Source organism: Littorina saxatilis, linkage group LG8 (assembly GCF_037325665.1).
Source record: "Littorina saxatilis isolate snail1 linkage group LG8, US_GU_Lsax_2.0, whole genome shotgun sequence".
Lineage (NCBI taxonomy): Eukaryota > Metazoa > Mollusca > Gastropoda > Littorinimorpha > Littorinidae > Littorina > Littorina saxatilis.
The window spans coordinates 12,329,619-12,356,110 of record NC_090252.1 but is presented as its reverse complement, the minus strand read 5'-3'; the positions used below and the strand labels follow the sequence as shown (position 1 = coordinate 12,356,110).

Sequence of the window (26,492 nt, the reverse complement as noted above, 5' to 3'; positions counted from 1 at the left end):
AAAAAAAAAAACCGACCTACCGCCCCTATTTTTTTTTTGCCTATGTTACCGTAAACAGACTTTTTTGTTGTTGTTGGCCTAAGCACCACTTGCTCCGAGTTAACTTTGTTTGACATCTCCCAAGAGAAGCTGTTGTGTAGTTGTCTGTGTAGATCTGAAAATGTGGTTAGTTACTTTTTGTGTCCAGCATGGTCAAATTTAGAACAACTCCTTTGTGAACATGCAACAGGCATGATGAAAATTATCGGGTTCACTACAAAAGTGTACATTTACTACCAACAAACCTTCTGTGCACCGCTACACATCTTATACTGCAAGGACTTTCAAAACACTTTTTGTTAGGCCTAAAAAAAAAATAGGTGTGGTTACGGTAACCTGACCTACCCTATTTTTAGGGGCCGACCCTATAACTTTTTATTACACTTGTCAAAAAAAAAAAAAAAAAAAAAAAACGAGTGCAGAAAACGCAATGAAAGCGAAATCGCCCGAGTCGCACACTTATTTCCCTGTCAAGTAGGTTTAATTTGTCATTAGAAAAAAAAGAGAAAAAAAAAAGTGATTGCCTACCTTCCTACCCTATTTTTTTGGGCTATGCTACTGTAACCACACCTATTTTTTTTTTTTGTTATCTGCAACAGACGATTTTCAGAAATAACTCTGTCAGGTTTGGGTTCTGAAAGAGTGAGTACCCTTGCATTTGCTGAGACAAACATTGCCATGTGCTTCCTGTACACATGTTTGAGACACACCTTCTCGCTAGTGACTGGCCTCTCTTCTTCTTGGCGTTCGCAGAGGTTACACGATCAGTCCAGCACTGGTGATAAATGTTGTCGTTTTCTCCAACTCCTGTCGACTGCCGTATAGTTTGGTCTGCAAGGGAGTTGGTGACGGCCACACTTCTTTTCGTTCCTCATCTAGTAAGGGACATCGCTGTAAGATGTGTTCCGCTGTTTGGTCTTCTTGACCACAGGCACAGGTTGGTGATGGCGCCAGCTTGAACTTTCGGTTCATGTGAGCATTGAGCCTGTTGTGGCCAGTACGCAGCCTGATGAGGTTGACTTGCTGCTCTCTGGACATTGTGTGGTAGTCATCTCTGTTTGTCCTTGGCCTCATCAATGCCTTGATGATTGTCTTCTGCTCACTAAAGCTGACACTGTTTTCAGGTTGGTCTTCCACGGCTCCTTCTTTCGCCAGCTCATCTGCCCTTTCATTTCCTGGTATCCCACAGTGTGCTGGTATCCACTGGAGGACAACTCTTCTGGTTTGTCTGACCATCTGTAATGCTTTGGCCAGCTGTGGGAGTTTGTCGTTCTCTAGGGCCTGAAGGACTGAAAGGGCGTCCGAGAGGAAGACAACTTGGTAGCAAGGGTCTGCGGAGTCCTGAACCAAGGAGGCGGCCGTGACTGGCCTATAATGTCATGTGGGGAAATGTACTTTCCCAAGTGACATTACAGGTCAGCCACTAGCGAGAGGGCGTGTCTCAAACACATGTTCAGGCAAAGTTTGTCTGAGCAAATGCAAGGGTACTCACTCTTCCAGAACCTGTACAAACTGACAGTTATATCCGGAAATCGTCTATTAACTCATTGTCTCCGTACAGATATATCCGTACCCACTCATATGGCTCTATCTGACCAGGTACGAATATATCCGCTCAGTCTGTTAGCTTCAGTCGCTTCCTGTAACGTCAATCTAACGCCTGCAATCCAGCGTGTTGATACACAGTTACTTCAATTCTGAGTGACCTGCTGCAGCACGGCTGGTCTCGGCTAAAAATAAACTTGGTCAACATAGGTGGGGTAGAAAGTGTTGAGAAAGCAAGTTTTACATCCACTTTTTCAATAAATAGACCAAAAAACTAATGAAAACTCTAATAAGCTAATCACACCTGCTTATAAAATTTTTGCGTTTTTTATGAAAGTTTGTGAGTACATGTGTGTGTCCTCTCGTATATTGTGTTGATGATTTGGTTTCTTCTCATTGTATTTTTTGTTTAAAAACTGTAATGATGATGGGGATGGTAATAATTTGCAACCACACGTAACAATTGACCGACAGCTTTTCAATGAGTTGCTTCCCTTGACCTGGTAGAAATCCCAGTTGGTTTTGATAAGCTTACAAGTACATTTTCTTTAAAAAACGTAATAATGGTAGCGATGGTAATAATTTGCAACCACACGTGAAAATTGACTTACAGCTTTTCAATGAGTTGCTTCCCTTGACCTGGTAAAAATCCCAGTTGAGTTTGATCACAAGTAAATTTTGTTTAAAAAACTAATGAAAACTGTGAAAGGCGCCACGCTAAATCCTATGCCACATCCATCTTTTAAATTATGTTAGTCCAAATCTGTTCCAGATCCAGCTTTTTTGTTGTTGCTCTTTTTTGATCAGTAAAGTTTTACAAGTTTGATAGTTTATTTAGTTATTAATTTTACACCAAATATGTGTAAAATAGATTCAAGGTTTATTCAGAATATGTAGGAAAATGTTGCTGTAAGAATCTTGTGCGCTTCCTGTTCCGGCGCTTCCGGTCTGCCATTTTTCTAAGCATGAGCCACAGTTTTTTGTTCCATCAATATCAGCCATAAACATGACGCACAAAGGCCATCATTGGGTAAATATTGTTTAATTTGTTTCTATTGTTAATTTTCTGTTCAGGAATAATTATATTTGTCTTGTAGTAGGGAAAAGTGTATTGTTTTGTACGTTTTTTGGTACGGCCTTTCACCATGTGGTGTTTCAGTATTCGCCATGATGTGCGCACTTTTACAAAGTTTATTTTACTGTTTAATTAGTGTTCAGTGTGTCAAATTCAAGTAAGAGTGGTATTTTGAATATGTCTGTCTTTCATCTAAAGTGTATGGAAATGCATTCGTGCCAAAGATAACGCTGCATAGGTATTTTGTTTTTAACCATTTTCTAGTCAACAGTATGCTTACCTGTGATTTAGAATACGTTTTTTGGTTTGTTTTGTTATCTTTTTTTGTGTGTAAAGTGTGTAAGAGATAAAGGTAATGATCAGAGCTCTTTTTCCAAGTTGGTAGAATTCTCATTATCTCCCTTTAAGTGTAACAGAACAGTTTTCAAAATGACAAGTTTCACAGGTTGTTTCCCTTTGTTTTTGTAGTGTCAGTGTAATGTTAGTAGTTGCTGTTCATTATTAGTATGGTTGAGTGATTGTTATGTCACATTGGTTTCAGTTTGACGGTGCAGTATGTTGGAACTACAGTTGATTAAACATCACTTCAACTACTCATCAGTTCTGCCAGGCTTTGTTTTGTGCGGCTGTGACAAAAACTCTAATAAGCTAATCACACCTGCTTATAAAATGACAACGGTTGAATTACCTGCAAGTTTCCTTTTCTCTGCCTTTTTCGGTGACTCTGGAGGGGCAGCTGCTTTAAACCTGCATCAAAATCATTCATTCAAAATCAGTCCATTATTCAACTGTGCCATTCTTGTTTAATTTCTAAATGATGAATGATTTGGCAGTTTTCCCCCTCATGCAACTAACTTAAACCTTCAGTAAAACAAATGGCGACTGATGAAACAATACTTTCCAGTTTTCAGCCGGTGTCGCTACAAAACGCACATATGCACGCACGCACACACAAACAAAAGTTCTCCATATAACACAAACATCAACAGGTCTCTTTCGCTCACAAACGTCATTCCTGTTACCCCCTCCTCTTTTATAAATAGAGCTAGCACATACTGATCCTTTTTTTCCCCCCAGAATGCCACAGTCCAGATATGTTTACCCTCAAAACTTGAGAAGAGTAATGGTCAAGTCAAAAAATAGATTTCTGATGACCAAAAAAGTAACCCAGTGCTTACAAACGCCAACATTAGCAACACAAACCTAAGTTGAAGCACAATTCAAAATCATAGTCTGGACTCAAATGGAGAATTTTTCCCCAAAATCCTAAAAACTACATTACTCCCAAATAGTAAGGGTAAACAGGTCTGCCACACCCATATGCTGAAAATACAAAGACCTACCTTTTAACAAGCGAGTAGAGTTTGCGTCGAATCCTTGGACACACAGAATCTTGTTTTCCCTGCTCAAACAGGGCCTCTGCAATGGCCCTCAAGTTGTACTGCAAGAAGACACATGACAGAAAAGTTACAACTGACAAGCTACTCTTAGCTTAACCCATACCCAAAATGGTATGGAAAGTAACTCCGTCAATTTGAAGCTTGAAAAAATCGTAGGAAAGTTACTACTATGAGTTTTCTGAAATCATAATTGCTGAAACATCACGCGAACCCAGTAAGAAGGGAAACATATATATATGTGTGTCATAGGTATCATTTTGTGTAGCATGTGTTTCATGGATCTGCATTTGGGAGCTTGACGCCTCGAGCGGGGGGTATAGACACTCTGGAATTATAAAGGTTAACTATGTGAGAATGCTCAATGACTTCAAACTCAAACGAAAGAGTGTTGACAACACATCACTTTCAAACCCAGTCCCATTTTTACATATTCATCTTTCTTTCTTTATTTGGTGTTTAACGTCGTTTTCAACCACGAAGGTTATATCGCGACGGGGGAAGGGGGGAGATGGGATAGAGCCACTTGTCAATTGTTTCTTGTTCACAAAAGCACTAATCAAAAATTTGCTCCAGGGGCTTGCAACGTAGTACAATGTATTACCTTACTGGGAGAATGCAAGTTTCCAGTACAAAGGACTTAACATTTCTTACATGTGAAGGTGTGTGGGAAATATTTGTAATGTGATTACTCGGCTGTGAAACCCAACTCCTGTGATATGAGAGGGTAAATTTACATAGTGCAATATCATATTTGATTGTATCCCTTTTATGTTTTATGTTTTATGTGTGTCGTCCTATACAATTGTTGTTATAATCGTTTACAGGCAGACAGGGTGTGCCGAAGAAAAATTTCCATTTTTATGTAATATTTTAATGGACAATAAAGTGCTGTTATTGTTATTGTTATTGTTATTGTTACTGCTTGACTAAAATCTTTACAAAAATTGACTATATTCTATACAAGAAACACTTAACTTAACAAGGGCAAAAAGAGAAACAGAATCCGTTAGTCGCCTCTTACGACATGCTGGGGAGCATCGGGTAAATTCTTCCCCCTAACCCGCGGGGGGACCAGGGAGGGGTAAATCCTTCCCCCTAACCCGCTGGGGGGGAGGATTACAAGAAAATAACACACAGACTTCACAGACTGTGATAACAATGTCTACAAACAAACAGAAAATGTTGATGATAAGACACACGTGAGGTATACTGAAGGGAAGTTTAGTTTGTTACAACGCATCCAAGGTAAAAGACATACATCAGTCCAAATCCAGGTTTCCATCAGCAGGTGACTTTTAATTCTAATTGAAATGTGAGTCTGTAGACAGTAATAAACGACCCTGCTTACACTGAAGCAAGCTTGTGGAAATGTCCGCTGGGGATAAAAATACCCTTCGTGATGAAGAGTGTGGGTGTATTAACTCCTTGTGATCAAACTCAACTGGGATTTCTACCAGGTCAAGGGAAGCAACTCATAGAAAAGCTGTGACTCCAAATTTACATGTGGTTGCAAATTATTACTATTGCCACCATTATTATGGGTTTTAAACAAAATTTACATGTAATCAAACTCAACTGGGATGTCTACCAGGTAAAGGGAAGTAACTCATTGAAAAGCTGTGAGTCAAATTTTACATGTGGTTGCAAATTATTACTATTGCCACCATTATTACAGTTTCTAAACAATTTACTTGTGATCAAACTCAACTGGGATTTCTACCAGGTCAAGGGAAGCAACTCATTGAAAAGCTGTAAGTCAATTTTCACGTGTGGTTGCAAATTATTACCATCGCTACCATTATTAAGGTTTTTAAAGAAAATGTACTTGAAAGCTTATCAAAATCAACTGGGATTTCTACCAGGTCAAGGGAAGCAACTCATTGAAAAGCTGTGACTCAATTTTCACGTGTGGTTGCAAATTATTACGAGACCTGGGAACCCCTGTTTTGCACTTTGAGTATTCTCAAACAAACTTGGTGTATTTTCAAAAAAATGAGCGTACTCCACACAGCGTTTGCACATCCATGATTAAAATGAACATGCCTCATGCACGTCCGTCACACCGTTAATTAAGTTTACCTATACATTTAAAACAAATGCTTTTTTCAATTTTTACTGACACAAAATGTACCGTATTTGACGGACTACAAGCCGCGACTTTTAAAAAAAAATCGCATTGCGGCTTATAAAAAGATGCGGCTAAAACGTTACCTAAACTTGAATAGCATTCACCTAATGGAAGTCGCCGCGGATTTTCATTTCGCTCGATTAGCGGTTACCGGTACTTTATTAGCTCTATACTCAAGACTCGGCGCTTTTCTCTTTCTTTCGCGAATCTTCGTTTGTCAACAAGTCATCGTGACAGAGAAACACCGGATGTATCAGGATCTTGCGCGCGCGGGATTTCGTTTTTTTGTGTCTCGCGATAGTTGGAGGAGCGAGAGCCGCCATGTTGTGTTTTCGTCTGCTCGAAATGTGCGCAAAAGTCGTAAATCATCCCAAAAAAGCTCATTACGGGAGGGTGTGTGTGTTGGTTACAAATTGTGTGTGTGTGTGTGTGTGTGTGATATTTTTCTTCAAACTTTTTCACTTTTCTTCTTTGTTTCACTTGTTTATTCTCGGAGCCGATTTCGCCAAATACCGTACTTTCGTTTGCCTGGTTGTTTTGATTGATTGACACGATCCGATTATATTTTTTTCGACGGCGGCTAATATAGTGACGTAATCATGTGCCAAAATACTGGATCGGCTTCAGGATGGGCTTGTGAAGAAAAGTAGTCTAGGAATTTTTCTCGTCGTATTTTTTTCCCACTGACCGTACTGAGCGTATTCTCGACAATCATGCGTACAAAATACGGCGAAATCGTATGGGTTCCCAGGTCTGTATTACCATCCCCATCATCATTACAGTTTTTAAACAAAAAATACAATGAGAAGAAACCAAATCATCAACACAATATACGAGAGGACACACACATGTACTCACAAACTTTCATAAAAAACGCAAAAACCCTGAAAAAAATAATGGGTAAATCTTGAGATCAGCAGCTAATGTGCATATCCACACACAAACGCAGATCGATAACAATGAGATGACAACAACGAAACAATCATCACTGATCACGTTCACATAGTGCAAATATCATAATTCAGTGCTGATTGTTATTTTTGATTTCAGCTCAACACCCTGTGTCTGATGTGTCTGAAAACACCTCGGCGCGGAGTGGCTTTGCAGCCAGCGCAGTGGAAGTAAAGAGGGAAAATGTTCTCGGCTCACGCAGCAGCAAGCAGGATGTCTCTGGACTGTCTTCTTCTTCTTCTTCTTCTGCGTTCGTGGGCTGAAACTCCCACGTACACTCTTGTTTTTTGCACGAGTGGAATTGTACGTGTATGACCGTTTTTTACCAAGCCATTAAGGCAGCCATACGCCGTTTTCGAAGGAAGCATGCTGGGTATTTTCGTGTTTCTATAACCCACCGAACTCTGACATGGATTACAGGATCTTTTTCATGCGCACTTCTTGTGCTTGCGTGTACACACGGGGGTGTTCGGACACCGAGGAGAGCCTGCACACAAAGTTGACTCTGAGAAATAAATCTCTCGCCGAACAAGGGGACGAACTCACGCTGACAGCGGCCAACTGGATACAAATCCAGCGCGCTACCGACTGAGCTACGTCCCCGCCCTCTTGACTGTCAAGGTAGAACCAGATACCTACACTACTGACACCAGCGATATTACCCAATCTCTCGGTACAGAACAGTCTTTACCTGCAATGTGGGCTGGTCATCTTCAGTCTCCTCAGCCCCCTCTGCATCTTCAGCCTCAACATCCACGGCAGCGGGTCCTTCCAGTATCGTGTCGAAGATTGACTTTCTTATTCTGTCCGAGATTATATCCCTAAAATCAAAAAGTAAAGCACAAATCATTGCAAAATCAAAGTACACATAACTTGTTTGATAAATGAATTAACAACGTGGAATATAAATATGTGTTGCCCATAGACAATGACAATGACCATTTTTATTTACAAGGGTAATGGTATAAGCAAAAAATGGTTGCTTTTTTTACGAATTTGTTTGTATCTCGAAGTTTACCTTATGTGCATACCTGCTAGTGCCTTATTCCCCTTAGGCATACACACACTCACAAAACAAAGTGCACATGGAAAATATCTTCTAATCCATGTTAGAGGTGGGTGCTCTTAAACGCGAAAAACTACCCAGTATGGAACGCCGAAAACAGAGTATGGCTGCATTAATGGCGGGAGGAAAACGGCCAGGATTAGAACCCAAGACCTTCCGCTTGGGAGGCCGGTGTCCTATCCACGTGGCTATTGCGCCTGTATTAGCTAACAATATAGTTCTTACCTCTTTGACTTGGCAATATAGTTGACGTATGGCTTCAGTAGTGTCAGTATCTGGTTTTCCTTCAGCTGTAATCAAAATAACAATCATACCTAAATCATGACAATGACATTTGCACTAGGATGTGAATGTGATGACATGTGAATAAATAAGGTGAAGCAGCTATGTCCACCATCTGGGAACATGTCGATAATGGTTTCACTGTTGGGGTGCAAGACAACATTTATCATCATATCTACCATTGATAAAAAATAAACGATTCACCTGTTAATCTCACCGAGACAAGGAAATTGACCAAAATAAAGTGCCCCCCCCAAATACAAGAAATTTATAATTTGGCGAGTAGATGGACATTTCTACTCGCCTGTTACATGTTGCGAGTAAAATACTAGCCACTTTCAGGCCTGAAGGCAGTCTACCGACATGCAGCCCACTGCCACCTTCATTAACCCCTTCACTGCCACAGTATAACAGCATTTTGGTATTGCTGTGTGCCAGGGCAAAATGTTGCTTTCTTCGGTAGGTTCACTAATCTGTTCACTGCTCGATCATTTATTGAGATATCTCTTAGATCTTTGGTATGTGTTTTGCTTATACCCTTGGATGACATGATCATTGGACTTTGTTTGATTGTTATTGTAAACATTGATATAATGACCATTTTTGTCAAAAATTACAGTTTCCGGACTTACACACACACACACACACATTGCAGCACGTAAAACCACACAAAACACTGCTAAAACTGGTGTCAAACATCAGGTACTCAAGCCCATAAAAGTATTCTGTGTGGTAATCCATAAATCACTTCTTGTAGAGCTTCCAGAACACTGTATCGCTTGAAAACAGGTCTACGAGTTGAGGTCTGACTTTCGGCCGCTATTGTGAATGCTATTTACATAATTATGACGAGCTTACCTGAGTAAGTGAAGTCTAATTGTGGTTTTATCGACCACAATGTAGAGAGGAAAGGGATTACGTGAGATAGAACGCGGGAATACGTCACTGTTTAACGACGTGTAAATGGTGCAGAAAAAAGAGAAAGAGAGAGGAAAGGGATAGGGAGGGGAAACGGTTATCAGTATAACTGTGAAGACAACTTAGGGCGAGGCACGTAATCCCTTTCCTCTCTACATTGTGGTCGATAAAACCACAATTAGACTTCACTTACTCAGGTAAGCTCGTCATAATTATGTAATTTTATCTCCCACAATTCCGAGAGGAATGGGTCACGTGAGACTTTAAAGTCTGCAACATTTACACCCTAGCACTGTCGATGAATTGAAATACATATAAACCTACCCCAATTCTTCATGACAGAACAGCCTGTCCAAAACTCCTCCCACTGTCCACTGGTTTCTTGTAAAAAGTTGTGAAGGTGTTAGCCCGACGCCAACCAACAGTCTTCAGAATGGTTGCCAGAGGAATTTTACTTGCAGCTTTACTAGATGCAGCGGAACGAGTTGAATGCGGCGTAAATATTGTCATGTCAATACCCGCTTTTTGTAATCCAATCTTTGTCCATCGACGGATAGTATCTCTCGACACCGCTTTGTGAGGGGCTGTCCAACTGATAAAGAGTCTCGTTTCCGTTCCTCTAAATGCACGAGTTCTTTTGACATATTGTTTCAAATAATGTACAACACAAATTGCCAAATCAGACGGAAAAGCACAAAATACCACTTCATTCTGATGTTTGTTTGGGCCAGAAGTTTTGAGCAAATCCCCAAACCTACATCGTACATCTTCCTTTGTCCAACTCATGTTACGCAAGTCCATCAACCAAATCGCCTGTCCCCTTTGACTAGAGACCAACAAGCACAACAGCACAGTTTTAAGCGTCAATTGCGCCAGCGATAAAAATTTTGCCGGTGACCATTCTTTTAAAAAATTTAGCACTAGATTAGCGTCCCAGGTCACACAAGTACGGGGCAAAGCTGGCCGTCTGTTGAAAGCTCCTTTCAAAAACTTCTTCACCAGTGGATGACAACCCACTGAACAATTATCCTGAAGGGACAATGCGGAAACAGCGCTTCGTGCCATGTTCAAACTGCTGTATCCTTTGCCTTCTTGGAACAGTTTCGTTAAAAACCTTATCAACTCATGTGGAGAGGCACAAAAGGGATCTCTATCCCGTTCAAGGCAATGCTGAAGCCAGCGTTTGAAATATGACTCGTAGTTACGCTTCGTACCCTCTCTCCAGGCTGACATGATAATGTCTGTTGCTTCATCCTGAATTCCCTGTTTCTGGAGGGCTGTCCGGACAAGGAACATGCTACTAGTTTCATCTTCTTCAGTAGTGGATGGTGCTCCCCTGTCAGTGGATGACTGAGTAAGTTTTCTTTTCGGGGCAACATGACCGGCAGTTCTACTAGTAGACGCAACAGTTTCGTGAACCACACTTGCGTTGTCCATAATGGCACCACCAGCACACACTCCGCCTCTAAGACTTCTATCCTTTGGAGCACTCTTGGAATGAGACTGAAAGGCGGAAAACAGAACGCCTTGAACAATGACCAGTCTAAGGAAAATGCATCAATGGCAATTGCATCTGGGTCAGGTTTCCATGAAACATACTTTCTTAACTGTGCGTTAACACGAGAAGCAAATAAGTCTACATCACAGAGACCAAACCGATTGATGACTTCTGCAAACACTTGTGTGTCCAAATGCCATTCAATGTTGTGTCTATCTACACGGGATTCTGCATCTGCCTCTATATTTAGGCAACCCGGTAAGTGTGTTGCTGTTACACAATTACTATGTGATAAGCACCACAACCAAATGTCTCTGGCAATGTCGTTGCACAAAACTTTTGTGCTGCCCATGTTATTAATACAAGCAACAGTGGTGCTATTGTCTGTAAGTAACTGAATGTAAGAGTGACATAATCCCCTGCAAAGGGATTTCAAGGCAAAATAAGCTGCTTTAAGTTCCAAACAGTTAATATGTTCAAAAGCTTCTTCCTTGGTCCACATTCCCCCTGTGGTGCTACCCTGACACTCCGCCCCCCACCCTATTTTCGAAGCATCTGATTTTACTATTACAGTAGGTATGCCTCTGCTAACAGGGGAAGGATATTGCTTTACATTATCAATCCACCAGAGAAGGTCTGAACGAACTTGTTCTGAAACCACAAGTTCTGCATCAAAGTCACCTTTCCTAACAGCAAGGGCTTCATTTTTTGCGATCTCTAATCGTTTAAAAAAGAGAGGTGCAACCCAAACACCCGGTTGGGCAGCCACTAAATATCCGATAACTTCAGCCAACTGCCTAATGGTACATTTCTTTCTTCCAGCCAAATCAGCGCACTTAGTACGAATTTTATCAACTGTCCGGGGGGTCAGAGAAACTAACATGTTCTGAGAATCAAGCTGAAACCCTAAAAACTCAATGCATTGAGTAGGTGTAAATACTGACTTCACAGGATGCACAGTAAAGCCCAAACGATCCAACAAAGCACATGTATCTAACACTGCTGCCTGGCATTCTTCAAAAGTGTCTCCTTGCAAAAGGGTATCATCAATGTATATCAGAAGGGTATGGCCAGATAAACGTAAGTGGGCCAATACAGGCTTTAGTAGTTTCGTGAAAATGCGGGGAGAATCACGATATCCCTGTGGAAGAGCCAGGAACTCAAAAGTTTTGCCATGAAACTGAAATCTGAAATATTTTCTGAACTTGTGAGCGATGCGTATGAAGAAATATGCATCTTTTAGATCAACTGAGGCAAAAAACCAATCTTTTTTCATTAATGACACTGCGTTTTTTAATGTATCCATCTTGAAGTGAATCTTTTCAATTGTCTGATTCAAATTTTTTAGGTTTAAAATCACCCTTTGACTACCATCTTTTTTCTGACGCAAGAAAATACTGGATAAAAGTTGATCTGGCCGTTGATCCACCTCTTGAACAATCTGTTTCTCCACTAACTTCGCTACCTCATTAGCCACTAGCTCATCCTCGGAAGAAGAAAATCTAATTTCTTTCCTGTCTGGAATGTGTTCACCAGTGATCATAAATTCAATTTCAATTCCTGCGACTTGCTGAAGGATCCATCTATCAGAGGTTAACTGTCTCCAACTATTCAAATGATCAGCAACTTTTCCACTATGAAAGTTCTCAGGAGTATTCACAAATTTTGAACTGACCTGTTCCCTAAAAATAGAAACCGCTGGCGCACAAATATCAGATTCTAATCCCGTTTTGTTTTCTTGGAGGGAATCCCGCTCTGTTGGGAGTGGAACTTGGGAGAGAATTTGTGTCCTGTCTGTCGGTTGGAGACACCTCTTCTCTGCTGGTACTGTTGTCTCTGCTGAAACTGTTGTCGAGGCCGCCCTTGGTAGAACTGACGACCTCTGGTGGCGTTTTTTGAAAGGGGCTGTGACAGTGTGGATGATAATTTCCTGTTCTTCACTGCATCGTCGACCCTTTTCGCTAGATCCTCCCCAAACAAAAACTCGTCAGACATCAGTTTGAAATTTAGCTGCGCATTGCATAAGGCCCTGCAGTCTTGGCTAAGTGCCGGCCTGAGTGCTTCGCGCCGCACTTGTGACAGGTCCTTGTGTGAAGCCATAAGAAGTCGAGCCGCATCGGCCAGTTTGCTAAAGCTGTCACGCTCACTCAACTTCCGACTTGCTGGTTTTTCTTTGAGGTCGGACATAAGCTGAGCGATAATTTTCAGCGTACAACCTACTTGTTCCTGAACAAAGGACAGGTTCGAGTCTCTTTTCTTTGCGAACTTGTCTAACAGTTTGCCATCTAATTCACGATTGAGAGTCGGCGTTCGAAGCGACGTGACATTTTTGGGCCGCGGATAGTTCTGAAGAGTGTCTCGCACACGTGCCCGATCTGATGGAAGAAGAAGTCCTTCCTCAAAACGATCTGCCAGATATGGATGAATCCCCTCACCATGTATCCACTACTATGCCTGCGTCAAATCATTGTCCGAAGCAACATCCGTGTCTTCAGCCGAATCAAACTCATTTTCGAACTGCTCATGAGCAAATCTAACCGAAGCACCGTCTTCTCCATCCGCTTGCGACTCTTGCGCCGAACTGCTTTCGGTTCCATGCGATTCGGTTCCACGCGATGTTGAAGCAACAGGCGTCGCATTAAGCTTACCAACTTTCTCCAAATCAGATAGTCTGCCAGACAAGGCAGTCATTGTCTCCAAAATTTTGTCCATTTTCAGAGTAACTTCACAATCACGTGGGCCAGACGAACTCTTCTCTATTGAAAGAGACTTATCAATTCCCGTCTTTTCTGACGGTATCACTTCAGAAGGTTGTGCTTTCGCCGGTTTCTTGCCGGTTTTCTTCCCTCCAGCAGCACATTCACCACCTCCTGAGTCCGCCATATTCCGAACAAAAACCACACGAAAAAGTTATATTGATTCCTGCGGACGAGCAAGCGCACCCGTTACAGTATGAAAACAATTTAAAATCCACTGCAAAGATTTTCAAATCTTCAATGGACTAGTGCCCAGCCTTAGCACAGCGGACCTTCTGTGGCCCATAGTTCGCCTCAGGCGATAGTAATTGCTGTAATCGAGACAGCTGCTGAAAAAACAAAGAGGCTGCTTCAGCAAATCGTGACTGACTATGTCAGCAAATCGTGACTGACTGTGTCAGCAAACGTGTACTTCATTTCCGTAGCCAAAATAATATGTCATCCTACCAAAACAAGTCACAATTCCGACTGACCTTAGGTCACACGTGCAAAAACAAGTAACGATCCCAACTGACCCAAATATAGTAGGTCACACCTGCAAAAACAATGAAGGCGCCGACTGACGCCTAACATTTCCATGTGTTAGCTTCGACGAATAAAATTCATACGCGAAACAACAAGTTCCCGGTTCAAAAAACCAACAAACACCGAAAACTCCAAACTGTTTCCTTACCTTGCAAGTTGACACAATGATAAACAATCAAAATAGTCAATACACTTCAACTAACCTACAACTAAAACTTGTACAGAGAAAGGTTAGAGGAAAATGAAAGCAAAGCAAGAGAGACAGTGCACCAACACGTCTTCACAGGACGGAAACCATTCGTTCAGTGACGTATTCCCGCGTTCTATCTCACGTGACCCATTCCTCTCGGAATTGTGGGAGATAAAAAGATCGGTTCTACATTTCTAACACAGTTTTCACCACGTGGTACTAACTTATCCGAACGGTCTATGGGAAAGAACTGTGTTTAGAACCCCTACAAGTACTTGGACAGTGGTTACCTCCCATTTAGTTTTCAGAAATGTCCTGAAATGTTGCTGACGCAAATCCCACGTACTAGGTACGGTTATGGGCGTACGACAAACCGAAAATGACCTCGTACCTAGTACGGGGTGGGCAGTGGAGGGGTTAAGGTCATTCCAACCTGACAAACGAAAATAGGAAGAAGAAGACCCCCGAATTAAAGACTTTCCACTTTTTCTGTTCATTGCCTGTGTAAATTGACTTAAGTTGTCGGCCACCCTTTCGTTTAAGACCAGATTTTCTCAGAACTTTGAAGGCCTCAAAAGAGAGGGTCCACTGTAACACAGTACCGACCTCTCCAGCGCCCACCCTGGCCAGTTCCTCCAGCCATATGTCGGCCAGGTGGAGGCGCAGACCATCAGGGTTTTCCTCCCTGGCTGCGTCCAGCACTTCCTCATCTACCAGCTGAGCCAGCGAGGACACCAAGCTCCCCTCCCAGCTCCTGCTCTTCACTACTTCGAACGTTGCGCGCAGAAAGTCTCGAGTCAACTGGAAAAAAAGAATAAAAACAAGAATGGTCGTTAGTTGGAACATTTATTCTTTCTCTATTTGGTGTTTAACGTCGTTTTCAACCACGAAGGTTATATCGCGACGGGGGAAGGGGGGAGATGGGATAGAGCCACTTGTCAATTGTTTCTTGTTCACAAAAGCACTAATCAAAAAATTGCTCCAGGGGCTTGCAACGTAGTACAATATATTACCTTACTGGGAGAATGCAAGTTTCCAGTACAAAGGACTTAACATTTCTTACATACTGCTTGACTAAAATCTTTACAAACATTGACTATATTCTATACAAGAAACACTTAACAAGGGTAAAAGGAGAAACAGAATCCGTTAGTCGCCTCGTACGACATGCTGGGGAGCATCGGGTAAATTCTTTCTCGTCCCAACCAATATGGGACTCCCCCAAACCCGCGGGGGGCGGAACATTTATTACTGACAAAACAAAACGTTACATTTAGTTATGATTTACAGCTGTAATTAAAGAAAAAAAATGAGTATTTTTTTGTTTTACTTCATACTTTCAGCAGTAATTTCCAGCATTTCATATTTGAAATTACTAGACTGGTGTACTTATAGGAAGGTGTACTCCTAATGGGGAAGCATCACATCCAAGGTTCAGCTGCATTTGCCAAAAGCAAAAATAAATCAGAAAGAATCTCCCTGTCCTGTGTTGTTCATTTCATTTCATTTTTTTCTCATTTTCATTACTCCATTGTTCCTTCGCTGGGAAATTTTTGATCAGTCACCTGCGCTTATGGCAGAATGACCGAGGTCTTTTACGTGTCACAGTGGTGACACGGGGGATACTGTCTCTAAGTTTGCACATAAAGTTGACCTGTGTCCGCCCTGGCCCGGATTCGAACCCGCAACCCTAGGATCACAAGTCCAGTGCTCTACCGCCTGAGCTCCTTGGCCTCCCCAGGCATGGAGGACAATAGGTCAGTAGGAACCTGGATTCAAAATTATATGAATCAATCAAAATGTCCTGGCCAGGATTGGAAAGACATCCAGCATGTCAAAACTATGGAATAGTCTACCAGCCTTGGGTCAGACCAGTGCCTCCGATTAATACAGTATGCATAAATGACCGAAGACGAAGGCCTGGGAACAATTTTGTCCTGTCTCAAGTCAACTGAAAAACAGGTCACTTACGTGAGTAAAACAAAACAAAAACAAAATACAATATTTAGTCAAGTAGCTGTCGAACTCACAGAATGAAACTGAACGCAATGCAACGCAGCAAGACCGTATACTCGTAGTCCACCGCTCACGGCATAGGCAGTGAAATTGACAAGAAGAGCGGGGTAGTAGTTGCGCTAAGAAGGATAGCACGCTTTTCTGTACCTCTCTTTGTTTTAACTTTCTGAGCGTGTTTTTAATCCAAACATATCATATCTATATGTTTTTGGAATCAGGAACCGACAAGCAATAAGATGAAATATGTTTTTAAATTGATTTGGACACTTTAATTTTGATAATAATTTTTATATATTTAATTTTCAGAGCTTGTTTTTAATCCGAATATAACATATTTATATGTTTTTGGAATCAGCAAATGATGGAGAATAAGATAAACGTAAATTTGGATCGTTTTATAAATTTTTATTTTTTTTTACAATTTTCAGATTTTTAATGACCAAAGTCATTAATTAATTTTTAAGCCACCAAGCTGAAATGCAATACCGAAGTCCGGGCTTCGTCGAAGACTACTTGACCAAAATTTCAACCAATTTGGTTGAAAAATGAGGGCGTGACAGTGCCGCCTCAACTTTCACGAAAAGCCGGATATGACGTCATCAAAGACATTTATCAAAAAAATGAAAAAAACGTTCGGGGATTTCATACCCAGGAACTCTCATGTCAAATTTCATAAAGATCGGTCCAGTAGTTTAGTCTGAATCGCTCTACACACACACACACACACACGCACATACACCATACCCTCGTTTCGATTCCCCCTCGATGTTAAAATATTTAGTCAAAACTTGACTAAATATAAAAAGAACATGGGAAGCAGACAGACTAACACACTGACCATCATGTACTTGTCCATACGCCACTGGTCAAGCCGGTTCCACTCACTGGCCTGGGTAGCAAAGAAGGCAGCGGCAAAGTTCAATGCTGATTGGCCGTCGCTGAACACTTTCAGCAGCCCACAGATCCTTGCTGACAGTTCTTCCTGTAGCAGAATTCGGTCACATTAGATTACATATTGAGTGATGTACAATATAACCCTTTTATACAAACTGAAAATAAGATCCTGAGAGTGAGAGAGAGAGAGAGAGAGAGAGAGAGAGAGAGAGAGAGAGAGAGAGAGAGAGAGAGAGAGAGAGAGAGGAGAGAGAGAGAGAGAGAGAGAGAGGAGAGAGAGGAGAGAGAGAGAGAGAGAGAGAGAGAGAGAGAGAGAGAGGAGAGAGAGAAAGAGAGAGAGGAGAGAGAGAAAGAGAGAGAGAGGAGAGAGAGAGAGAGAGAGAGGAGAGAGAGAAAGAGAGAGAGAGGAGAGAGAGAGAGAGAGAGAGAGAGAGAGAGAGAGAGAGAGAGTCCTTAAACACAGGACAGTAAGTGTAATGTTACAGAGGTTATGAGCAGAAAACCTGAGAAGGGGGGCTTAAACAGAAAAACAAGTAGTTTTTGTTCCTCTTATCTTGGCATGAAGAAGAGAGCACAGGATCACAGACAGGTGTAAGTACTGTAACTAACTTAGCAAACGCTTTGCTCACAAAGAGTGGCATGAGTAAAAATGGAAGTGATATTGGTATTATAATCACTATTGACTGCAATCAAACAAAACATAATACAAAAACACACACTCTCAAGCACCTTTTTCTAATGGGGAGAGTATGGCCTCTAGGGACAAAGCAGTGAAATTGAGCTCTGTCGTTTAACGTCACAAATCATGTGCACTCGCCCTTGGCGGGCAAATGAACGACTCATCACTGTTGGATATCCTCTTGTTGGCTTTTCTTGTTCGTGCACCTGGTGACTACCTCTTTTGTCTCAATGGCTGAAGCATACATGTGCCTTTGCTAACCAGCCCTCTACATGAAACTGACACACACAAATCTCCACTCAGGTATGCAAACGACAGACCTCGATGCTTAGTTATTGCTGGCAGTGTGACCTCTCTGCAGACCTGAGTATCTCTGTTTTGCATTTGGAGTATTAATATTCTCAAACAAACTTGGTGTATTTTCAGATAAATGAGTGTACTCCCCACACCATTTGAACATCGATGATTCAAACATGCTTCGCAGGCATCCGTTGCACCTTTAACTAAGTTTACCAATACATTTAAAATCAATGCTTCTTTCAATGTGTAATGACAAAAGCTGTTATCATTGATCAAATGCAGAGTTATAAAATTATTTTAATCATTAAATTTAAAAGAAACAGAAAAAAACCAGTCTTAAGAACTGTTCTCTTTTTTTTTCTCTACCGACAGTACCGATTGTATTATACTTTATAGACAATCAAGGTTGAAGCGTACAAAATCGTATGGGTCCCCAAATCTGTCTTTCGCGTCTCCTTTTTTGTTTTGTTTGCTTAACGCCCAGCCGACCACAAAGGGCGGTGCTGCTTTGACATATCACGTGCGCCACACACAAGACAGAAGTCGCAGCACAGGCTTCATGTCTCACCCAGTCACATTATTCTGACACCGGACCAACCAGTCCTAGCACTAACCCCATAATGCCAGACGCCAGGCGGAGCAGCCACTAGATTGCCAATTTTAAAGTCTTAGGTATGACCCGGCCGGGGTTCGAACCCACGACCTCCCGATCACGGGGCAGACGCCTTACCACTAGGCCAACCGTGCCGGTTTTCGCGTCTCCTACAGCAGCATGTTTTTTATACACTCCTCACACCCAAATCATTGTCTGAATACCTTCTGTATAGAATGTATCTTTCTGTTCAACTTCACCACTCAGCAGATGGTTCTTCCTTGAACTTGAAGAGAGTGTTGACCCAAAAATGCTTGTTTTTACATAAACGTGCTCATTTTCTTGAAACAGTAAGGGTTTCTCTTAGTCTTACAGATGAGTGCAGATTTAGCGGAAGAATGCATCACATTTAGTGTTTACAATTACAAAAGAACAAGGTTTGTTCAACTTATATTTGTTGTTATTTCTCATGATCTGCATGTTGTAGCAGACGATCAATATGTGCATGAGCCCGATCTAAGAAGGGCAGAAGTAGGCATTGAAGTCTGCCATTTGCATACTTGAGCGAAGATTTTCGGGTGTCCCATGGGGGTCTGGCGGGTAAAGGCATGTCTCAGAGAATCAGACTAAAGAGATGAGTCGCCAGATGTGCTAACGCCCAGACAATGTTTTTCGGACAATCTATCTGATGATGATTATGCTAGGGAGGCCCGGCGGCCATTTTCATTTTTAACGTTTTTTCCATAACTTTGGCCATTCATAAATCAACGAATTATGTCTTTATTCTTCTGAAATTTTGTAGATATGCTTAATATAATATTGTCTATGGGATCCGAAAATTTTAGGGATGTAGCTCTATTGGAAATTTAGTTAGGAAGCACCAAAGTCGGGGAAAATGTCCATCACACCAACCCCAGACCACCTTAGAAAAAGTTGTGCAGAGCACTAAACACAAAAAAAGTTCTTTTTCATCCACTGTTTTATTAATTGTACTTATTGAATGTTAAAACGCATGTATATAGAAATTATTTGCGAAAAAAGTAGTTAACCCAATGCCCCCTGAACCGCCCGGCATGGCCCGCCGGAAGTGCCCTATGAAATCCCTGAAACGCCCGGCATGGCCCGCTAAACACTAGGTCACCTACTTTCACTTTCGCTTTGAGCCTTACCCATAAGGCCTTGCGACCGGATGTGATTAATGCACTTCCTTCCGGCTGCTTCATTCTAGCGTTTGCAGAGTTTGAATCGATGCGATAGTGTGTTAGCTGTGAATTTTCAAAGTTTGAGATTTTTTTGTCTGACAAAAAGGCGTTGAACGAAGGTTTGGAAGTATGGTGTTCGATCATGGGGAACTCAGATGACGATTCTGACACGCCTTTCGAAGGTTTTCTACTTTGAAAGGGGATGAGTCTGACATCGATCTGGGTGTTGTTATTCGACAACAGGACTTTCGGGAGGATTTTTCTGGGAGTTTTCAACATATATTGGTGATAAGGCTGACACGCTGGACGTTTTTGAAGAACACTTGCTGGATTATTTTTTTTAAACAACATTTAGTACATCGGAAGTGGACAGAACATACTTGCATATGAAACTATAGTGTATTCTCGAGTTATTCTGCCATCTTCTATATAAATGTGAGTACTCTATGATTTTATATGAATTGTTTTGTTTTGTATGTGTGCATGTTGTGCGGAGTAGTTTCCCTTTGCTCAGGATTTAGAAGGCTGCCTGCCATTTTTTTGTCAGGGGGCATTGGGTTAATGAAGTCAATTTAGCCAAATTAAAAAATGGCCGACATCTTCTGAATACTCTTATTTCTCAGATATGCAGATCTTCACTTTAACATGATTTATTCACCTAATATAAACTTATAATATATCAAATTAAAGGAAATTAGCTGCTCTTCATAGTTAAGACATATTCAATCAGATTTGATGGGGAAAAATATCAATTTTAGTTAGAATAATGAAAAAGTAAATATTACGTCACATAAAAATTCTTTCAAAAACCATTAAAAATAAAAAGTTTGTTCAAAGCAGAGACATCAACGGCAAGTCACAAGGATACTATTTGTTATATGGACCAAACTAAAAGAATAAAGTAACCAAATAAGTCTTAAAAAAAATTTAAAAAAAAAAAAAAAGTTTAAAAAAATCAAACGGCGGATCTGTCAACTCAATTTAGCAGCACAACCAGTGCATAACTTTTTTTTTAAATCACAAAAGGATAACACCTCCATCATGAAGTACATTAGAACTTTCAATAACATACAGTACTGTATGTGCAGCTTAATCACAGCTCGTTTTCATTCTCGCCGGCCTCAAACTGAAGACTCAGATGGTTGAAATCTTTGGTGAGCACCTTACTCTTCTGCACTAGTCCTGCAACTATCTTCTCGTGAACTTTCCTGTCAACAGTTCCTTGTTTGAGAGTTTTACTTTTAATCTTATCTCTCAGGAACTTCACCTTGGTTTCGAGTGCTAGAGTCTTTTTCTCCAGCAGTTTCCTCTCTTTTAGAATTCCCTTGCTGTCCTTTGACATAAAAGATGACAGTTCCTCAATCTTTTCTTCCAGAAAACTGTTCAATCTAAGCTGTCTGTCAAGTCGGTAGGCAAGCAACTCTTTTTCGATATTGCAGCTCACCAAATCCCTGTCGAATAAAGTCTTGCCTTGACGAAGAACAATCTCACAGTCACTCTCCGGCACGTCGACGGCACAAGGAGCAGGGATGGTTGAAGGGGCCGCAGGGGCTGGCTTCTCTGGAACAGCCACTATTCCATCTTGTTCAGAGATGCATTTTGACAAGACGTCAAGTTTCCACACGAAAGGCTGACACAAAAAGTCAAACAAGGCCGAGCAGTTCTTTTCAGTCGGTCGTCTGTTGTAGTTACTCACAAGCTTGACGTAAACCTTTTTCACACGCCCACACTTTGCTTGCAAGGAAGTTGGAGACCTGGAGTTGAACGCCTGAGTGGTGAACTTCATCAGCCAGAAGTGAAGAACTTCGAAGTAGCGACTAAGACAGGAGTCGTCCGGAAGAGTAACTTTGCCACACTTCTCCACATTCTCAGCCGAGAGCGTGAGAGAGATGAAGTCCCCATTTGTGATGTCTCGCAGTGTGCCAGCATTCTCCCCCAGTGGTCCTGATTCAGTTGTTAAGCAGCCGCTGAGAAGAGAGGTTCCAGGTACAAGTGAAAACTTGGTTCCAACAGCCTTCTGATCAGGGATGCAAACAATCTGAAAAACAAAAGAACATACATGTAAAACATAAAACAACTATATATTCAAGCCTAAAAAATATTAATAGAAACAAAACATTTTGTCTTTCTTTCTAATTAATTCACATACGACAGTGAAAAGATGTAATAATAATAATAATAATAATAAATGAGCATTTATATAGCGCAACATCATAACTTTACAATTATGCTCTTTGTGCTTGACACATTTAAAATGAAAACACAGTTATACAAGCATTTACATCTACATTCATAGTCAACAACGCTAAATTAAAAGCATACACCATCAAACATACATTACAAAAGATTCTTCCACTAACTAAGTAATAAAAACATGAATAAAATAGGTAGTGAAAAATCACTAAAACAACAAATACACTACATGTAGCAGTGTCTCCAGCTGTATGGTAGTATCCCAAAAAGAACAGGAGTTGATCCCTTATTTACCAATAGTAACAACAACAATTTAAATCATCTGCAGTCATGATTCATATTCAGCAAACTTATTCTTCTACGTACCCGGGTATTCAGCAAACAAAACTGGTACAGTGCTCAGTAGCTATTGCGATATGACATGTTTCATTCCTGAAGTGCCACTCTGATCCATTAGATTTGTTACCATCCAGAAGAAAATATCAAATTTACAGATTTATTGTAAATATCTCATCAATCTTATGTTTAATGAGATTCAGGATGCGTTTACTTAAGCTTACTTTAAAAAACAAAACACAGCTCGATCAGCGAAACCTCGGGATTGTCCGACAGTGGTATCGCCCAAATACCGGGGATGATGATCTCCACATCAAAATCGAATATGTTGCATCTAAGCCGATTTACAAACACAATTTAACCTTCGATAGCTTGAAACACTAGAACTTAGTTATAATTTGATTTTCATTTAAAACTAATGGATATTTCGACAGAGAAACAGTTCAGATCAAATACATACCCACTCGACGCCCCCACAGCAGTTAGTTGACTCGCCCGCCATTACACATTCTGCAGCTTGGAACACAGCAACTCAGTCTCCACTCGGCTTTGTCAGGAGTGCGATTCGACGCTCAAATTCTCGTCTTGAAAACGCTCGCGTTAAAAAACCGCTCCGATTACAAAAGAGAAACTTTGGCACAAGAAAATTCAAGATGTTGACGATCATGTCTGATGCGTTGAACTTTGAACGATGAATGGAACAACTGTGAGCTCTTCGTTTGAAGATGGTTCGTGTGTGATATGCTACAGTGCTTCCCATTGGTTCAACGCTTGATATGACGTAAACAAAGGGGAGATCGTTACTTGTGCCAAGTTTCATTGGTGAATTATTTATAGTTTGCAAACGCGAACCAACCAAAAACGGGTTGTTTTGGGACCGATTTAGAACAAAGCCGTGGCTTGGGGCCAAATCGCTGCACAGCGAGCCAGCGGCTAAGTCCGACGCACGCGCGCGACGCTTTGGGGCATTTTACACATCCAAATACAACTATGTTAACACATTTTTTGCACATCAAACTTAGATGAGTGTACTAAGATGACTATACTCAAGAGCAATCATACTTTATTTGTTTCTAATAAAAATTCAAATAAGCACAATTTTGAGTTGAAAACAGCTCTTTGTACTCTCTGCTTGACTGCCGGGGCCGCGGAGAGCGTGAGCCTCCCTAATTATGCTGCTTCGTGTCGACTAAAGAGATGAGTCGCCAGATGTGCTAACGCCCAGACAATGTTTTTCGGACAATCTATCTGATGATGATTATGCTGCTTCGTGTCCTACAGGCCTTTGTTTTTGTGCCTATTAAGGACTAGATAGAAAGAATTCGATAGCATTTGGAAAAAACCCAACAACTAGCGACTCAAGTTCGAAGTCGAAAGTGGCCTGAACCAGGCAAGACCCGCAAACCTACCCCACCGGAGGCTCTATCTGACAGTCACATCCCACCATTTGGCCCTACAAGGGCCGGGGTGAATGCCTGAATTGTAACGGCAAACAACACGCCTCAAGTAGACCACTATGCAATGTATAATATTTTTACACAATGTCTAAATAGGAAATAATCAAGCAAAAGACTCACTCGGCCAAATTGAAGCGTGTTTCTTTCAGACGAGACTTGCTCGCGGCTAGCCTCTCGCGGAGCTAGGAAGCGAGAGTGAACATGAAACGTTTTCGATGGCTAGCCATGCAAGAATTAAACACCACTGGTTGGTACCGAAAAGATCGTCTGCGCTGTTCGGTAAAGGGCCACTAACACCAACAGTTATTAGTTAGATTGGCAGCTGTGCGGTGGCCATTTTTTCTCCCGTAACGAACATCTCCGAGACATGCTAGCCTTCTCTCGCCAATTCTTGTCTTAAAGAGACGGGAGACTACCTTACCTGTAGCAAGGGCTTGTCCTGCATCCACATGCTGTAGTGCAGTCCTTTCCACAGCTTCCGCAAATCATCTCGGCTGAAAGCTGCACAAACAAACCATTATGGCATTAGGATAAAATTTTAACAATCTCTACAGGGCTCACTCGTTGGCAAGTATAGCTTATACGTTGTAGAAAATGTTGATGTAGGCAAGTTGAAGTATGGCAATCAGAGGTTAAAAATCGAAGTCAGCGCTATGACTATGAATGAGTGTGAGTATAACTCAGTATAACTATAAAAAGTGTATGAAGAAGCCAGAGATAGTTTGAGACTAAGATCCAGAGAGAGAGAGAGAGAGAGAGAGAGAGAGAGAGAGAGGGGGGGGGGGGGGGGGGGAGTGAGACAGAGAGTCTCAGTCTCAGGAAGACAAAACTTCCACTTCCAAAAGATTTCCCGAAAAACGTAACAGATGGGCAAACCTGATTCTGAGCCCCTCGCGCTGAGATACTTCCTCAGTTTCTTCAAGGCTCTATCCCTGATGGTCTTTTCGTTTGACGCTAAACGCTGCGCAAACACGACTTCGGCCGATTGATCCATTTCTCTCGACCAACACGTGTGAAAACACAAAACTGCAATAACCGGAAGCTGTACGTTTTCAAGCGGAATCACTCTTCACAATAATGACCTAAAGCTGGTGACTTGATTGTCTCCCTTGAACACTTTTACCTTGATCTCACTTTAGTGCGACTTTTAAGTGATGGACTAAATGCATCCAGGAGATAAACATAGCTAACGGGAGACTACTGTATCGTTTAGTGAAATGCATGTTAGAATAACTGAAATAATTTGCAAGGAAGATTTTAAAACTTGTTTTTCTTATTGGCTCACGTAAGTGTAGCCTATGCGATGATAAACTTTGTCTGTCTGTGCGTGCGTGCGTATGTATGTATGTATGTATGTATGTATGTGAGTTGTTCTTTGCTACTGGTCACAAGTGGGGGTCAGCTCACACGGACGCATTTTTCAATACAGTCTAGGGGAGAAACTGGTCACAAAGCACCCAGTACATGCCAGAGAGATAGGAGAATCGGCACAATCAAAGAAAATACCAAAATCATTCAATAGATATGGAAATATTAAGATTTACTGTGAAAATGCCAGCAAAAATGGCGTCCAAAAACGGGAACGCACACTTGGTGCGTCTTTGAAGACTTACCTCCCGTTCTGTGTTGTTGATAATAGTCGTGTTTGTGCTGTTGTTGTTGAAATAGTATCTAATAAAACTGATGCAGTTCTTGAAATGTTGCAAATTATTGTTGTCTTTGTGAAATGCGAGAGTGTTCTGAGGCGTAATCTGCATACGGCTGATGTCCCACATAGGGTACCCCACTTCGATCAGCGTATCACTCCAAATGAGCTTCATAGCAGAAAAGCAGATACACTACCAACACACTGCATAACAGATCTACAAGTCTGAGCCAGAATCATTGAAATTTACTTTCTGTATAAAATATTGCAATCAAATTTGTTCACGATGTCCCACAAATAACGCAGGTTACCCTCGCCTTCGATTCAAAGTAACTCCAATCTGACTTAATTACAATCGAAACGCAGATGACGAACTGATTCACCACAAATTTGTGGTATTTTACACACAAATTTCAACTGTGTTGTTTCGCGATAAACAGCCATAAACAAACAAATGTGGCGCCGTCACGTCGCCTTGGAAGGAATAACGCAGGTGACCAAGGCTTGTTTCCGATACCTGTCTGATTAAAATCATCGTTTTTTCACGAATGACGGCTCTTTGGCAGATCTGGTGAGTTGGAAACTGTCTATGAATGTTTCATTTAATGTCAAATGCGTACATTCTTGTCGATATTGTTACCTTTGGGCTCATAAATTAAGTCAATCGTCGTGTTGTCCGAAAGTGACTTTTGTCAGCATAGAACTTACTGTGCTTTGATCATTGACTGAGAAGAATCTTCCGATGACACTAGTTCATTTCACTACGCGACTGCAGATCTGCAAGGAAACTTATGGCAGGGGAAAT

At 41.4% G+C, this 26,492-nt stretch overlaps 2 protein-coding genes across 3 annotated transcripts in view; both read right to left on the bottom strand.

Annotated features, from left to right (window-relative positions):
- Positions 1-25,103, bottom strand: part of LOC138972812 (ribosomal RNA processing protein 1 homolog A-like) — a 31,221-nt gene extending 6,118 nt beyond the window's left edge. Inside the window, exons 1-8 of one of the 2 annotated variants that reach the window (XM_070345477.1) lie at positions 24,919-25,103; positions 24,464-24,543; positions 17,228-17,371; positions 14,980-15,174; positions 8,430-8,494; positions 7,830-7,959; positions 4,003-4,100; positions 3,348-3,406 (exon numbers count right to left, since the gene is read on the bottom strand). In XM_070345477.1, coding sequence (XP_070201578.1) covers positions 3,348-3,406; positions 4,003-4,100; positions 7,830-7,959; positions 8,430-8,494; positions 14,980-15,174; positions 17,228-17,371; positions 24,464-24,543; positions 24,919-25,036 — 889 coding nt within the window. In that variant the 5' untranslated portion in view covers positions 25,037-25,103. The remainder of the gene's footprint in view (positions 1-3,347; positions 3,407-4,002; positions 4,101-7,829; positions 7,960-8,429; positions 8,495-14,979; positions 15,175-17,227; positions 17,372-24,463; positions 24,544-24,918) is intronic. The other variant, XM_070345476.1, reaches the window with a different exon arrangement.
- On the bottom strand, positions 20,622-23,259 carry LOC138972803 (uncharacterized). The gene is made up of 2 exons (XM_070345470.1): positions 23,046-23,259; positions 20,622-22,094 (listed from the first exon to the last, which is right to left on the bottom strand). Exons 1-2 carry the CDS (start codon positions 23,085-23,087, stop codon positions 21,150-21,152), a joined length of 987 nt encoding a protein of 328 aa, XP_070201571.1. The 5' UTR covers positions 23,088-23,259; the 3' UTR covers positions 20,622-21,149.
- Positions 25,104-26,492: the final 1,389 nt, after the last annotated feature.

Bases quoted from the DNA above. Each gene is read 5' to 3' on its own strand.
- LOC138972803 (XM_070345470.1), bottom strand. From the start codon at position 23,087: ATGGCGGGCGAGTCAACTAACTGCTGTGGGGGCGTCGAGTGG. The intron at 22,095-23,045 runs GTATGTATTTGA...TTTGTTTTTCAG, and splicing joins GCTGTGGGGGCGTCGAGTGG to ATTGTTTGCATCCCTGATCA.